The sequence below is a fragment of the Jaculus jaculus genome, chromosome 19 (genome assembly GCF_020740685.1).
Source record: "Jaculus jaculus isolate mJacJac1 chromosome 19, mJacJac1.mat.Y.cur, whole genome shotgun sequence".
NCBI classification, from domain to species: Eukaryota; Metazoa; Chordata; class Mammalia; order Rodentia; family Dipodidae; genus Jaculus; species Jaculus jaculus.
This window is the reverse complement of record NC_059120.1, coordinates 29,730,572-29,747,838: the sequence shown is the minus strand read 5'-3', so window position 1 is coordinate 29,747,838 and position 17,267 is coordinate 29,730,572. Positions and strand designations below refer to the sequence as shown.

General features: G+C 39.5%; 1 protein-coding gene across 3 annotated transcripts in view; it reads right to left on the bottom strand.

Annotated features, from left to right (window-relative positions):
• Window positions 1-2,073: 2,073 nt before the first annotated feature.
• Agl (amylo-alpha-1, 6-glucosidase, 4-alpha-glucanotransferase) overlaps window positions 2,074-17,267 on the bottom strand; it is an 80,765-nt gene continuing 65,571 nt past the window's right edge. For all 3 annotated transcript variants that reach the window (XM_004663950.2, XM_045137975.1, XM_045137976.1), the window contains 8 exons: window positions 16,859-16,970; window positions 13,573-13,708; window positions 11,966-12,078; window positions 10,953-11,164; window positions 8,998-9,095; window positions 3,940-4,027; window positions 3,706-3,839; window positions 2,074-2,569 (listed from right to left, as the gene is read on the bottom strand). In XM_004663950.2, the coding sequence (XP_004664007.2) occupies window positions 2,452-2,569; window positions 3,706-3,839; window positions 3,940-4,027; window positions 8,998-9,095; window positions 10,953-11,164; window positions 11,966-12,078; window positions 13,573-13,708; window positions 16,859-16,970 (1,011 nt within the window). In that variant the 3' untranslated portion in view covers window positions 2,074-2,451. The remainder of the gene's footprint in view (window positions 2,570-3,705; window positions 3,840-3,939; window positions 4,028-8,997; window positions 9,096-10,952; window positions 11,165-11,965; window positions 12,079-13,572; window positions 13,709-16,858; window positions 16,971-17,267) is intronic.

The window sequence follows — 17,267 nt, the reverse complement described above, 5'->3', positions numbered from 1 at the left end:
TGAAAGTAAGCAGAGTCCTTCAGAATTTTTTTTTTTTTAATTTTGGACACACACACATGTACATGACACCTGTGCAGTGATAGAGAAGTTTAAGACATATCATAAACAGATTACCATCACACATTACAATATGTATCACTAAGACAGGTCGTTTACTGAAACAATAAAATACCACAGCATACCGGCTAAATTAGCAAGTTTACTTCCATTTTGAAGAGTAAGGTTGCTTTAGATAAGAAAAAAACCAAGGCACAGACCACTGGTGCAATAAATAACACCTTATCCTGCATTAAGCAGTAATGAAGCATTCTACCAAAATGCTCTTTAATCAAAATGACATTTATTCTCCTAAAGTCTAAAATGATTACTCTACTTACTACCAATGAGATAATATAGAACGTGCCTTCTGAGACTCATAGACTATGCAGAATACAGTTTTCTTCCATGAACATTCCTCACCAGGAACACAACATCCTAAAGATTTACTGAGGTGGGCAGTGCGCTATTCTATGTAACCTAATATGGCTACATTTAATTTTTTTCCTTCGTACTACCCATCCATCCAAACTGAGTGTCAGCTGTTTCTTCTTGCTGGCTTCCTGTTCCTTTCTTACCCTCTTAATACAGAAGTTAGAACAGCGCAAGACACACCTTTGTGAGCTAATGGTTCATTAAGGAAGGCCATTTCTTTCCCTGGCAAAATCTGAAGGATGCCCTGGAGGAACAAGGAAGGAACTGAAGCAGGAAGAACTATCCGGAAGTCCAGGTTGTGAATGCTGGTCAGATAACTAGTATGACTGCCCTTGAATTTACAGGCTTTAGGTGACTCTAAGTGGGAAACCAGAACAGTAAACTAGCTAAAACTGTTTCTAGAAAGCAGGCCAGTGTTAAGGAAGGGCAGGTAGGTAATGTTACTTTGAGAAAGTGCTATTGTACTACCATTTTATTGATCACACATATACCCTGGGTAATACAAAATAGTAATAATATTAAACACTAATAATAATAATATGAAACACTAATGGAAGGATTCTCACAACTATTTTATTCAAAATGGAAGCAATATGATCTAATTTATTGTTTTTTTGGGGGGGAACAAATAGCAAAATAGTAAAAAATTCCATCTAGGAACTATTCAAAAATGTTAACACATATAAACATTAAATACTTTTCCTTTTATGACTTTTTCAGATTGATGGTATCTTAACATAAAAAAATTTCAAGATAACAACTGAATTCACATCTAATGTATGATGTTAAACCATCCCCAAGACCAAACTGATCAGTCTAGGTCTTAGTTAAGAGAAAGCAGTATCTACTCTGATTAAGATTTTTTATAACAAACTAAAAAACAAAAAGGTGCTGTGCTTTAGATACTTAGTATAATATTTCTTTTCTTTTCTTTCTTTCTTTTTTAAAAATGAGGTTTTGGGGATATAACTTGGCCTTACACGTGCTAGGCAACCACTGTACCTCTAAGCTACATCCCTAGGCTTCTGGTTTTTATCTTTGAAGTTCTCATAGGTATGCCCAATAATTTCCATTTTGAAAATGTAAGGGACCTCACAGTACAAAACTGGGAGTACAGACCAATTTTAGAAAACTGTTTTTAGGAAACAAATGTCCTAATGTAGTTTATTTTCATATATCTAATGCACCCTAACTATACTGTTGACATTCATTGTATTAAAAACATAATTAGTGAAAAAGATAGATGTACATCTTGAACATCTGTGCTTCATTTGTGAACACACTTTGTAGATGTAACTTCCACCATTCTACATTATGAAACATTTATCAAACACGCCTTGTTCTGGGTATTAAGTATTAGCATGTGTTGTTCCTAAAGAAAACATACAGCAAACTTAAAGGTACTTTCCATTTTTCCACTTCTCCACCGTACAAGTCAAGGCGATCTGCCTTTTCTCTTTTAAAAAATATTAAATTATTTATTAGAGTGGGGGAAGAAAATGGGTGCACCAGGACTTCTAGCCACTGCAAACAAACTCTGGATGCATGTGGCACCTTGTGCATCCAGCTTTACATGTGTACTGGGGAACTGAACCTGGGTCCTTTGGTTTTGTAGTCAAGTGCCTTAACTGCTAAGCAATCTCTCCAGCTCATGCCTTTTCTTTGTTGTTTTATTTCGAGGTAGGATGTGCACCATGCCTGGCTATGCATTTTCTTTTTTAACTCTGCATTTTTATGCATTTGAAGAATACTTACTGAACTCAAAAGAAAAGCATTGTATTGTTAAGGATCATTTTTCTTTCTGAAGCAAATTGAAAACTACTGTTGTGCAATGAAAACAGAAAAAGAAAACTAATGTTTTATCTTACCTAACAGGCCATCAATGCTATACCACTAAGTTTTAAATGACTTGAGCCTCTTCATGTAAGGCATTTACACAATACTATGACCTTACACACTTGTTAAATATCTATAACTCAGCTAGAGATCATAAAGTGTTTCAAGAACAGTAGCAATTGACCATGCTTGTGTCTCACAGCTGAAAGGACAGTACTGGCCATTTTCATTGGTCAGTTCTGGAAGTCCTTTCCAAGGGGATCTGAAAAAAATGAAAGAACACTTCATGAGACATAATTCAACACATATTAACAAAGCTTGCCAGACCTATTACTTTTGCTTTCTAATCCACAAAACCATTATTTGGGGGCTGGAGAGATGGCTCAGCAGTTAAGGTGCTTGTTTGCAATGCCTGACAACCTGGGTTAAATTGCCCACCCTCACGTATAAAGCAAGATACACCAAGTGGCTCATACTGGAATTTGTATGCAGTGGCAGGAGCCCTGGCAAATACATACACGCAATCTCTCTCCTTACAAATAAATAAAAATATTTTAAAAAAGAAAACAATAATTTGGGGTAATTTTCTATATAATAAAACAGAATATCCTAAAGCCACACCTATTATCTATTTAAAGCATTTAGATTGAAATTAGTGTTTTGATATATTCTACCTTTGGTTTAAGACTTTTAAATATAAAAGAATTCCTTTATTATTATTGTTATTTATTCATTCACTTATTTATTTTGGTTTCTCAAGGTAGGATCTCACTCTAGCTCAGGCACAGTGGAATTCCTTATGTATTCTCAGGGTGGCCTCTAACTCACGTGATCTGAGCTCCCCCCTCCTGAGTTCCCCTTCTCTCCTGAGCTTCTCCTGTCTTCTGAATTCCCCTTCTTTCCTGAGCTCCCATACTCTCCTGAGTCCACCCTCTCTCCTGAGCTCATCCTCTCCTGAGCTTTCCCTTCTTTCCTGAGCTCCCCCTCTCTCCTAGCTCCCCCTCTCTCCTAGCTCCCCTTCTCTCCTAAGCTCCCTCTCTCTCCTGAGTTCCTCTTCTCTCCTGAGCTCTCCCTCTCTCCTGGCTCCCTTTCTTCTGAGCATCCCTTCTCTCCTGAGTTCCCCAGCTCTCTGAGCTCCCCATCTCTCCTGAGTTTCCCCTCTCTCTGAATTCCCCCTCTCCTGAACTCCCCTTCTCTCCTGTGCTTCCCCTTTCTCTAGAGCTTTCCTTCTCTCCTGAGCTCCCCTTCTCACCGGTACGTGGATCGCCATGAGTTTGAGGCTACCCTGAGACTACATAGTGAATTCCAGGTCAGCCTAGGCTACAGTGAGACCCTACCTCGAAAAACCAACCCCCCCCCCAAAGAAAAACTAGAAATTGTGGGTCCATAACAACTTACCTCTCAAGATGAGCATAATGTCGAGAAAGAACATTTTTCACTAAAAACATAGTCTTTGCAGCAGTTTCTGGACCCATCACTTTGGAAAAGTATAACTTTGCACGAAGAAAATACCCAATAGGCCATAGCCACTCCTAAAATATGATTTGAATTAAGAAAAGAACTGTGATTATCTGAAATAATTTAAAAAATAACATAAACTGAAAAGTCTGAGAAGATAAATAAAATTCTTACAGGTCCTTGGTGGTAATTGAAGCCTCTAGCAAGATTGTAGTTGTCATTGTCTAAGGCATTGTCATATACTCCACAGTAAACCATGTCACTGCAAAATGATTGGAATAGAAGTTAAAGTCCAGTATGATATAGGAGAAATAATCAAATCACTTCCTCTCCCACTATAGGAAATAAGCTCAGCACCAGTGCATCATTTAACAGTAAATGCACAAATACTAAATTCAGAGGACTTTAATGTGTTTGGCAAAGATGAGCAAATGTTTGCTAATATAAAAATAGAAAACATTCAAGTATGCTCATGTTTTCTCCCATATGCAGATTCTAGATTTATAAACACACACACACGTGCACATGCATGTGTGAGTGAGTGTAAATAAATATACAGGGATCATGAGCAAGGGGGAAGAAGGAAAGGGTAATAGAATATTTGTAACGTGAGAATTGAGAATGGAAGGAGGGCTACAGGAGGAAGGATACCAGCAGGGTGGGGGCACAGGAGGGTGGGGGACTGGGAAAGGGGAGTGGTCAACAAAAACAAAGTAAGTAAGAAAATGCCACAAAGAAATTCATCACTATGTATGATAATTTTTAAAAACTTAACAAAACACAATTCAGATATACTGTCCTTCATGGATTTAGCCTGACACTAAATCTTGATCAGCCTAAATTCAACCACTTCATTAGACTTTTAATATAAGTAGAAGTAGTAAAATATTCATATAATTATTTGGACTAGTAAAAATTAAAGGTAAGAATTTTCTTTTTTTGTTACACTAGGATCAAACCCAGGGTCTTACACATTAGGCAAATCACCTTACCATGGACCTACATCCCTAGCCCATGCAAGGTTACACACACACACACTTTTTTTTTTGAGGTAGGGTCTCACTCTGGCCCAAGCTGACCTGGAATTCACTATGTAGTCTCAGGGAAGCCTCAAACTCACACCAGTGCTCCTACCTCTGCCTCCAGAGTGCTGGGATTAAAGGCGTGCGCCAGCACACATGGCCACACACACATTTTTTTGAGGTAAGGTCTTACTTTAACTCAGGCTGAACTGGAATTTACTATGTAGTCTCAGGGTGGCCTTGAACTCATGACACTCCTCCTACCTCTGCCTCCGAGTGCTGGGATTAAAGGTATGCACCACCATTCCTGGCTAAAATTTACTTTTAAAAAAGTAAATTTACTTTTCTTGTTATTGAGACAGGAGTAGACAGACGAATTAGCTTTAACTGAGGTTTAGTTGTTTTTTTTTTTTTTTTGAGGTAGGGTTTCACTCTAGCCCAGGCTGACCTGGAATTCACTATGTAGTCTCAGGGTGGCCTCGAACTCACGGCAATCCTCATACCTCTGCCTCCCAAGTGCTGGGATTAAAGGCGTGTGCTACCATGCCTGGCTTTGAGGTTTAGTTTTTATTTATTTAAGTTTATTTAAGAGAGAGGGAAGGAGAGGGAATGAATGAGCATGCCAATGCCTCTGGCTGATGCAAACAAGCTCCAGATGCATATGCCAATTTGTGCATCTGGCTTTACTTGGATATTGCGGAATTGAACCAAGGACATCAGACTTTGCAAGCAAGGGCCTTTAACCCATGAGTCATCATTACAGCCCCTGAGGTTTAGTTTTTTTTTTTTTAGGTGGGATCTTACTCTAGCCCAAGCTAGCCTGGAACTCACAGCCATCCTCCTATCTCAGTCTTTCTGTCTCTATGCCCGGCTCCTGAGGTTTAGTTTTGACTAGAGGTTTTCCACTACTCTGTGCATCTCACTTTACATGAGTACTCGGTGCTGGCAAGTTTTGCAACCAAGTTCCTTTAAGCACTGAACCATCTCCCCAGCCCCCAAACTATTGTTTTTCTTTTTATATTTATCTATTATTTATTTGAGAGAGAAGCAGAGAAAGAGGAAGAGGCAGATAGAGAGAATGAGTATGAGAGGGCCTCTAGCCACTGCTAATGAACCCCAGACACATTGTGTATCTGACTTATGTGGGTCCTGGGGAATTGAACCAGGGTCCTTAGGCTTCGCAGGAAAATGCCTTAACCACTAAGCCATTTCCCCAGCCTTATTTTTAAAATTTTTATTGCTCTGCCTTTATTCCCACCATTTGGGAGGTAGAGGTAAAAGGATGGCCCTGAGTTCAAGGTCACCCTGAGAAAACATAGTGAATTCCAGGTCAGCCTTAACTAGAGTGAGACCTTATCTTAAAAAAATAAAAAAAAAATCATCACAGTCCTATTTTCAATCTCACATACCCTTATATACATAAATACAAACATTAAAAGTTAGGATCTGCATATGAGAAAGAACATGTGATTTTTGTCTTTTTAGGCCTGGGTTACCACACTTAGTATAATTTTTTCCAATCCCACCCATTTTCCTGCAAATTTCATGACTTTGTTTCTCTTTATAGCTGAATAAGTTTCATTATCAATATGTACCACATCATCCAGTCTTTTATTTTGATTCCACTTCCCAGGTACTGTGATAGCAATAATGAACATGGACGTGCAAGCATCTCCATGACAGGATGTAGAGTCTTTTGGGCATATACCCAAGAATGGTACAGGTGGGTCACATGATAACTTATTTTTAGCCTTTTGAGAAACCACTAAGGATAGTATCTTACCAGTCAGCTACATCCCAATGATTGTTTTTCAAATACAGTCTCACTCTGTAGTCCAAGCTAGCCTGGAACTCATTAGGTAGCCATGCCTGGTCTCAAATGTACAATAATCCTCTTGCCCCAGACTCCTCAGATCTGGGATAACATATGTGAGCCACCATGCCTGAATAAGTTTTCCTAGGTATGTGCATGCATGGTCCAAACAAAAATGAACCGAAGAGTCTGAGTAATAGAGAAGATTAGAGTGATGTTTATTTCTGGATTTTTCTTTACATAGTATTAGTGCTTTCCAGTATCCATAATAATCATGTTATTGCTTCTTTAGTCAGAAAAAAACTGACAAATATTCTTGCCATATTAATTTTATAAACATAAAACTTTTTTTAAAAAACTATTTTTGTTCATTTATTTATTTATTTATTTGAGAGTGACAGAGAGAGAGAGAGAAAGAGACAGAGAGAAAGAGAGAGAGAGAGAGAGAGAGAGAGAGAGAGAGAGAGAGAGATTGAGAACAGGCGCGCCAGGGCTTCCAGACACTGCAAATGAATTCCAGATGTGTGCGCCCCCTTGTGCATCTGGCTAATGTGGGTCCTGGGGAACCGAGCCTCGAACTGGGGTCCTTAGGCTTCACAGGCAAGCGCTTAACCGCTAAGCCATCTCTCCAGCCCTAAAACTTTTTTTTGCATCTGCTTTTACATGTGTACTAGAAAATCAAACTTGGGCCATCAGGCTTTGTGAGCAAGTGCCTTAACTGCTAATCGTATCTCCAGCCCTCTTTTTCTTTTTTTGAGGCAGGGTCTCTCTAGTACAGGCTGGTCTCTAACTCAACAGCAATTCTTCTACTCTGGCCTCCCAAGTACTGGGATTAAAAGATTATGCCTCAATGCCTGGCTTCTTTTTTGTTTGTTTTGAAGTAGGGTTTCACTCTAGCTCACACTGATCTGGAACTCACTTTGTAGCTCCAAGCTGGCCTTGAACTCAAGGTGATTCTCCCACCTTAGCCTTGAAGTGCTGGGAATTAAAGCCTGTGCCACCACACCCATCTAATGTCTGGCTTCTTCTTTATTTTTATTAATTTATTTGAAAGAGATAGGCAGATAGAGAACAGGTGTGCAGGGTCTCTAGCCACTGCAAATGAACTCTAGATGCATGTACCACTTTGTGCATATGGCTTTATGTCAGCACTGGGGAAGTGAACCTGGGTCCTCAGGTTTCGCAGGTAAGTGCCTTAACCACTAAACTCTCTCTCCAGCCCATGTATGGCTTCTTAAACATAAAACTTTTTTTTTGTTTTACTTTTTGGGGTAGGGTCTTGCTCTAGCCCAGGCTGACCTGGAATTCTCAGGGTGGCCTTGAACTCATGGTGATCCTCCTACCTCTGCCTCCCCAGTGCTGGGATTAAAGGCGTACACCACCATGTCTGGCTTTCATAAAACTTTTTATACTGGTGAGTATAAGACAACAAAAAGGCATTGCTAGCACTGGCATTCAACAGAGCAAAAGATGCTTTAACAAGCTCAGATTAAATGCAACTGAGATGTGATTACAAGCAAAAGCATGATGGTCATTGTCAATATATTTGGATTAAATATGACACCAATAATATTTTATTTTTGGTTTTTCAAGGTAAGTTCTCACTCTCTAGCCCAGGCTGACCTAGAATTTACTATGTAGTCTCAGGGTGGCCTTGAACTCATGGTGATCCACCTACCTCCGTCTCCCGATTGCTAGGATTAAAGGTGTGTGCCATCATGCCCAGCAACAACGAATTTTTTTGAGGCAAGCCCAAATAAGTGCCTTTTAAAAAGTTTTTTAAATATTTTATTATTTATTTATTCAAATTTTTATTAACAACTTCCATGATTATAAAAAATATCCCATGTTAATACCCTCCTTCCCCCCATTTTCCCCTTTGAAACTTCATTCTGCATCATATTCCCTCCCCATCTCAATTAGTCTGTCTTTTATTTTGATGTCATGATCTTTTCCTCCTCTTGTGTAGGTAGTATCAGGCACTGTGAGTTCATGGATATCCAGGCCATTTTGTGTCTGGAGGGAGCACGTTGTAAGCAGTCCTACCCTTCCTTTGGCTCTTACATTCTTTCCGCCACCTCTTCCACATTAGACCCTGAGCCTTGGAAGATGTGATAGAGACATTGCAGTACTGAGCACTGAGTGCCTTTTTAATGTCAGTGTGTGAGAGAGAACTGGCATGCCAGGGCTCCAGCCACAGCATTCCAACTTCAGATGCATGTCCGCAACCCCACTGCCTGTGTGCATGTGTGACCTTGTGTGCTTGCGTCACTGTGCATCTGGCTTATGTTGCACTTGGAGAGTTGAACATGTGTCTTTAGGCTTCACAGGTAAATGCCTTAACCAGTCATCTCTCCAGCCCAACAATTCTATTCTTAATACTATATTTCAACTTACTCTGGATCTAAGGTTTTCATGCCAAGGGGACCAAGCAATTTCTTTTCTGCAATTTCCAAAGCTTTCCATGCTTTTTCTGCAGTAAAGAGCTCAGGGGCCTGAAGAATGTCAAAAACAAATATACAAATATTTTAAGATCACAGAAAAATTAGTTATTCACATAAATTAACCATAATGTTTGTAGAGAATAAAAGTTTTAAAATTAAAGCCCTGGGTCAGACTTCTAGTTTATATGGGTCATGGGTCAGACAAGGCTGACTGTTTTTGGCCTTTGAAATTAGAGATGACTATTTTCTTGAGCTACTTGGAGAAGGTATACCACATTCAAAAGGAAGCTCCCAGGGTGTAATGATAGTAGAGCTCACCGACACTCTTGTTTATTCTTAGATTTATAGGCATTTCCCCTCTCTTTTTTTCCTTGAGTTATAATAAGATACAGATGATCTTATACTGTAATAGAATGAACCATTTCTTATAATATGCTGAAAGGATTAAGATGATGGGTCAGCTGGTAAAGTACTTGCTTCATAAACAAGAGGACCTGAGTTAGAACCCCAGAACTCATATAAAAATGTTTTGTACTTTAATCCTAGTGCTGTGAAGGTGGAGACGGGGGGGGGGGGGGAACCAATGCATTCCCTTCTAGGGTACCCACAAATACATGTGCATAATGCATTCCCTCACAGGGTACCCACACACATGAACACATACATACATATTAAAAAATAAAATATGCAAAAGGATTAAAGAAAAGTCTGCATTAATTTTAATGATTAAATGAAATGTGAATGGATTTATGCACCTTTGCATTTTTCATATGACTATTAATTCATTATGTTTTGTTTACTAATATTTTGACAGAAAGATAGGGAAAGATGAACACACATCTTCCTGGTTCACCGCCCTTAGAGTTTATTTTTTTAGGCTGAGATAAACAAAAAGATAGAACTGGGCTAGAGAGATGGTTCAGCAGTTAAGGTGCTTGCTTGCAAAGCCTAACAACCTGGGTTTAGTTCCCCAGTACCCATGTAAAGCCAGATGCACAAAGTGGTACATGCATCCTGAATTCATTTGCAGTGGCTAGATTCCCTGGTGCACCCATTTTCTCTCTCTGTCACTGTATGTCTCTCTTATCTGTCTCTCTACTTATAAATAAACAAAAATATTTTAAAATAGAGAGAGAATCAAGAATTCTTGGCTAGGACTGAGGCAATGGCTTAGCAGTAGGAGGTGCCTTCTTGCAAAGCCTGCCGGCCAGCTTGGGGGTTGATTCCCCATGACCCATATAAACTAGAAGCATGAAGGGGAACATGCCTCTGGAGTTCCTTTGTAGTGGCAAAAGGCCTTGATGTACCCATTTTCTCTCTCAAATATATAAATAAAATGTAGTTTTAAAAATTCTTTCCTAAATAGAATTAATGATCACAGAGAAGAGAGAATGTGCTCATTACCTAGCTCAGAACTTTCAGACTTATATGTTGGGTACCAGCTATGGTTCCAGCTTGTAGAAACAGAGATGCCCTTAGCTTTCAGGCGGGGGAAAGGCCTGGGCTAAATGAAACGGTTTCTTTGGCACACACAGCTAGTCTAGCTAGCTCAGTGTGCTGTCCTGATGATATCAAGTATGACAATGTGAACAGTGGGCAGCACTGTATTTGCCATCACTGCTTTCTGTTGTGGACATGGATGGTGTGGGTTCAAGGAGAGACATATACTTTCCTAGTTAGCAAAGACTGTATCAACCATCTAGAAAGCATATCTCTCCCTGCCTCTCCATCCCCCCCACCCTGCCTGGTTTTCTGAGACAGTCTCACTCTAGCGCAGGCTGAACTGGAGCTAACAATATTTTTTAACAGTAAAATTGAGCTTGAAAACACATGGGGAAAAAACAAACAAACAAAAAAGTAACTCCTGTCACAACATTTTTTGAAATTTGGAGAAGACAATGCCCTTACCACGACCATTGCTATGGTAAAATTAGGCCTGAGCTGATAGTCACACCACGGGCTCGAGGCTCTGTAGCTATCCTTGTATATGCCTCGCTTGTGCACGAGGTCTGGATGCTCCTCATTAGGATCTGAAGGGTCTTCTGAAACGTGAAACAGTTTTTCAAAGTTATCCTGGATCTTTCTGTTCCATTCATCATATGAGACTGTTACAACCTTCCCTGAAAAATGATAAAAGACATGGCAGGATTTTAAATATGTTGAATTAAATGTCTTATAATTAATTTCACTCATTTCTTTTCATTCTTTCCCAATATGATTACTAGAGAATTAAAAATTATATATGTGGCTCAAATAATACTTTGATTAGACAGAAATCTTTCTAGAAAAGGACATTAGATTTCAAAATTTTTCATGGAAATGTAACTTGCTTGCAATCAAACAGGAAAAAGAAAATGATATGGCAGTAAGACTGTTCTTAATTCAAAGTTGCTGTAAGAATACTGGGGAGATACTCAGTGGATAAAGTGCTTGCCACACAAGTCTGAGTCCCTGAGTGAGTTTGTATCCCCAGAATCCATATAAAAGCTAGATGTTGTAGGGGTATCTATAATCCCAGTGTACCTATGGCAAGAAGGGGGGCAGAACCAGGAGAATTTTCTGGACACTCACAGGCCAGCAAGGTTGGTCAATGCAGTGGTGAACAACCAGAAGAATGAAAGACCCTTCCTCAGGCGAGGTGACAGGCAAGGAACCCACACACTCAGTTATCCTCTGGCCGCTACAGTGCCATGGTGCACACACCCCCATATTCATATATGTGCACACACACAACCATACACATACAAATCTGTTTAGTAACCATGATTGCCATAATGTCTGTGCTAATAGATTACTAATTTCTCTCTCCTCTTACCATTTAGGATTTTCTAGTGTCAACTGACTAAATCCAAAGATGATGACATGGTTAAGAACATGGATAGTATATAAGGAACTTCTTTGTAAATAAATGTATAGCTTACCATGTCTTTTTACTCTGACTTCATGATAAGGGAAAATATTTTTTTTGGATAATTCTAACAACCAGCGGACAGTAGATTTACACAGACCCACGATTTCTACAGCAGATCCATCTCTAAAATTAAAAATAAAACTTATTTAAATATTCGGATTTAGCATTACTCCATTTTAAATACAATTAATACAAAATTTTTGGAGGATGTAGTTCAGTGGTAGAATGCTTGCATGAGAAAGGCCCTGGGTTCAATCCTCATACCAAAACAGAACAACAACTAATTTCGATAAATATAATGGATGTATTATAAAAAATAACTTTGTACTATAAATCCTCACTTTACTTATTTGCATGTGTATGTGTGTCCTATGTGGTGGGGTGTGCACATGTGTGTGCAGATGTGCAAGCCACTTGTACGTGTGGAGAGGCCAGGGGAGAATGTGGGCATCCTCCTCTACTGCTCATCTGCTTGTTTCCTTCAGATGGTATTTGTGAGCCCTAGAAATTCTCTGGTCTCTGCTTCCTACAAGTCAAAGGTTACAGAATGCATAGTCATGCCCAACTGTCTATACAGGTACTGGGGAATTGAATGTGGTGGTCTCAGGCCCATTAAGCCCTCATGATTATGGGATAGCGTTCTTAACTACTGAGCCATACTTCTAGCCCCCTCAAATCCTCACTATATAAGGAATTAATTATGTTATAGAACAAACCTCTGTCCTATTTTGTCATTTCTTAATTTCTTGCATAAAAGTTCATTTTTAAGGAAATAAAAGAAAATATAAGCTATAACAATGTACACTAAAACAGGTTTGAAAAAGAATTTGCAGAGCATGTACAGATGGTACTGTTAATTTGGTGCATTTCTAGGGACCGAATCCAAGGCCGCAAACAGGCTAGGCAAGTGCTCTGCCACTGAAGTACATCCAGAGTCCAAGATTAACTATGACAAGATTAGCTTTTGGATAATTCTAATTGAAAATAAAAGATAAAAATTTTAATAAGAAAATAGCTTCTTAGTTGAGCATGGTGGCTCATGCATTTAATCCCAGTACTCGGGAAGAAGAGGCATGAAGATCTCTATGAGTTCGAGGACACCTAGAGACTACATAGTGAGTTCCAAGTCAGCCTGGGGTAGAGTGAGATCCTACCTCAAAAACAAACAAAACACATAACAAAAACACTAAAGACTAAAAACCCATGAACATTTCTAGAACAGAATATCTAGCTTTGCTTGATGACTTACACCAAGAGGACTGTGTACTTGTATAATGGAGGAAAACAAGGGGAGAGTGGAAGAGAAAATGGAAGAAAAGGAAGGATAAAGACAGATGCGCATATTTTTTTTTGTTTGCTTTCAATTTTTTTCGAGACAGGGTCTCACTCTAGACCAGGCTGACATGGAATTCACTATGCAGTATCAGAGTGGCTTCAAACTCACAGTGATCCTACCACCTCCCGAGTGCTGGGATTAAAGGTGTGAACCACCATGCACGGCAAAGACAGATTTTGATTGATGCATTATGAAGAACTCATTGCTAGTAAGTGTGTTTAGGAAAGGGAAAGGTAAGCTCCAGGAGCATACTTACAGAAGCAGTAGAAACTAAACCATACCTTGGAGTGGCTGGAATTCCTCTGTTTCTAGCTCGATCACTTTCTCCCATTTTATCCATCCATGTGCCACAATTTAAGCGATTCCCTCCATAAACAAACCCTGTTTTTTCATCAATCCCTGCAGTTATATTAAAACCTAAAATAGCAAAATAAGACAGTTATAAAATAAAAGTTTATAATATTAGACATACTATATGAAAATAAATTATTTTAAACATAAAACTTTGTGCAATGGTATATGTGTGGTGTATGCATGTGTAAACATGCGTGTCCCCCATATGCATATGCAGGGTCCAGCAGAGAACACTGGACATTTTTCTCTTTTTGCTCATCTACTTGTGTGATTTGAGACAGAATCTCTCATTGAGCCTAGAACTACCATTTTTGCAAAGTCCAGCGATTATCAAGTCTGCAGCCACAGGACCAGGGTATGTGCAGGTCATCAGGCCCTCTTGGGTCCTCATGCTTGCAAGGCAAGCATTCTGTCCCCACTTACAAGATTTTTGTTGACTTGGAACTCACTATGTAGTTTCAGGGTGACCTTGAACTCATGGCGATCCTCCTACCTCTGCATCCCAAGTGCTGGGATTAAAGGCATGCGCCATCACACCCGGCAACACTTATAAGATTTTTAAAGAAATAAATAAGACTAGGAAATCATTCTGAAGTTAAATCTGGTAAAAAGTTGACGATGTACATATTCTAGCACCCAGTAACTTCTTGTCTCTAATACTTTAGAAAAACTCTTAGCTAGGTGCACAGAGTGGTTCTGTGGGACTATAAACAGGTACACAAAAGTATTTGTGGTAATGGATGAGTTCTTTATCTTGTTTGTGGTAGTGCTTTCATAAAGCAAAATGCACGAGCGCGCGCGCGCACACACACACACACACACACACACACATCCATTCCCATGAGTTAATGTAAAAACTGGTGAAAATGGATATAGTTTATAGTTAACAGAATCTTACTTGATTTCTTCACTTTTTAATATATTTTTTTAATTATTTATTTATTTGAGAGCGACAGACACAGAGAGAAAGACAGATAGAGGGAGAGAGAGAATGGGTGCGCCAGGGCTTCCAGCCTCTGCAAACGAACTCCAGACGTGTGCGCCCCCTTGTGCATCTGGCTAACGTGGGACCTGGGGAACCGAGCCTTGAACTGGGGTCCTTAGGCTTCACAGGCAAGCGCTTAACCACTAAGCCATCTCTCCAGCCCTGATTTCTTCATTTTGATATTACAGTTCAGTTACACAAAACGTCATTTTGAGAAACTGGGTTCATTTTGCTCTGTGTATCATTCTTGTAACTTTTCATGAATCTTTAATTCTTTCTGAATTAGAGTTAACACTCTACCTGCTCATAAAGTGATACCTATTTATAAAAAATATAAACTAGAGCTGGAGAGATGGCTCAGCAATTAAGACACTTGCCTGCAAAGCCTAATGACCTGGGTTTGATTCCCTAGTACCCATGTGAAGCCAGATGCAGTGGCACATACACCCGGAGTTCGTTTGCAGTGGCTAGAGGCCCTGGTGCATCCAGTCTCTCTCTTTCTGTCTCTTTCTCTCTCTGCTTGCAATTAAGTACATTAAAAAAATATAAACCAAACCTGTCAAAATGGTTGTGTAAGAGGAAAGAAGAAAAATGAACAAAATTATTAGCCTTGTATAGGCTGGTAATGAATAGCGTGCCAAAAGAAGAACATGGTAAACACAGAAGTAGCTAAGAAAGGGCATTTACTTTCACCTGTATACATATAAACCTTCTTACAAATTGTATCCTTTTAAGTGCCTAGGCCATAGAGGTAAAGCACAGGCGATATCCTGCCTCTGGCACCTAAAAGCTGTGTGACTCTTCAGTTGTCCCATCACAACTTCTTCTCGATGAATACAGGTAAAGTCTAGCACAATGCTTGACACACAGGAAGTACTTAGTTTGTGGAGTATTTTTTTTCCTTACGCTTTCTAAGACAAAGCTTACCATGTAGCACAGGCTGGTTTTGAACTCATGACTCTACCTCCACCTCCTGAGTGCTGGATTACAGGTGTGTGCCGCCATGCTTGGCTTAAATTACTATTATTTAAGAAATATTTTATTTACTTATTTGCAAGCTAAGAGATAGAAACACACATAGAGAGAAACAGAGAGAGAAGGAGAGAATAAGAGCGCTAGGGCCTCTAGCCACTTCAAATGAACTTTAGATGCATGTGTCACTTTGTGCATCTGGCTTTACGTAGGTACTGAGGAATAGTAATTAATATTACTGTCATGATTATAAATTATAACAGCAGGGTTGGAGAGATGGCTTAGTGGTTAATGCACTTGCCTGCAAAGCCAAAGGATCCAGGTTTTAGTCCCCAGGATCCACGTAAGCCAGATGCAAAGGTGGCGCATGCATCTGGAGTTCATTTGCAGGGCTAAAGGCCCCAGCATGCCCATTCTCTCTCTCTCTCTCTGCTTCTCTATCTCAAATAAAATAAAATATTTTAAAAATACTTTAAATTACAACACCAATATTACCTTTAAAAAATTTTGTTTATTTTTATTTATTTATTTGAGAATGACAGACAGAGAGAGAAAGAGAATGGGTGCACCAGAGCCTCCACCCACTGCAAATTAACTCCAGACGTGTGCGCCCTCTTGTGCATCTAGCTAACGTGGGTCCTGGGGAATTGAGCCTCGAACTGGGGCCCTTAGGCTTTATAGGCAAGTGCTTAACTGCTAAGCCATCTCTCCAGCCCCCAATATTACCTTTTAAATTGGCTGAGAAAAGATACAAGCTTTTGGCACATGTGTGTGTACATTTATGTGTGACTGCAGGTGTACAGATGACAGAAAAACTTCAGGTATTGGTCCCTGACTTCCACCTTGTTTGAGGCAGGGTCTTTCATGGTTCACCTCTGCATTCACTAGGCTAGCTGGCCCGTAAGTTTCTGGCAGAGTCTCCTGTTTCTGCCTTTCTGCCTCCTTCTCACCATCAGTGTGCTGAGAGTACAGACAATTACCAGTGTCCTCTTTTCTTTTTGTTTTTAATGTGGTTTCTCAGGATTTGAACTCATGCTTACATGGCAGCAAGCACTTTATCCATTAAGCCATCTATACAACCTCCAAAGATAACAATTTTATCTTTCCTCTAGAAACAAAACCTGGGTAAGATAAGAAACTATCAGTCTTTTTCATGTTAAAGTCTGATGTTCTGCCTGAGTATTTATAAAGTAAAGGAACAACTGCAAGGTTTGATGGTATCAGTAAATGTTAGCTATGGAGTTAAGATTACATACCCTCATCCTTCATGTTTCGGTCTATCTGTGGCCCAGCATTCCTCTCTCGGAACTGAATGCCTTGCATGTGTCTTTGCATAGCTTCCTGAATAACTTCGAACAATGGTTGATCCTGTTTGAGACATCATGGATGTTACCTCCGTTCTTATCTTCCCCCAAATCCCTCAACTCAAGCAAAGGGAAAACATATACTTTCCTTTGGAGAGAGAAACAGGAATTGGATTGACAAAGAAGCTTTTATGAATCAAAAAACAGTACCCAGCATAAGAGTAGTGTGAATAGTGAACATTTCTGGTTTAAATTATCAGGTCTGTGGCATTTAACAGTCAAACTTTGCTTGTACATGAAAACAAACCTAGTGAGTGAATACAGCTTCTAAGAGTAATGAATACATACCCAGCTTTTCATT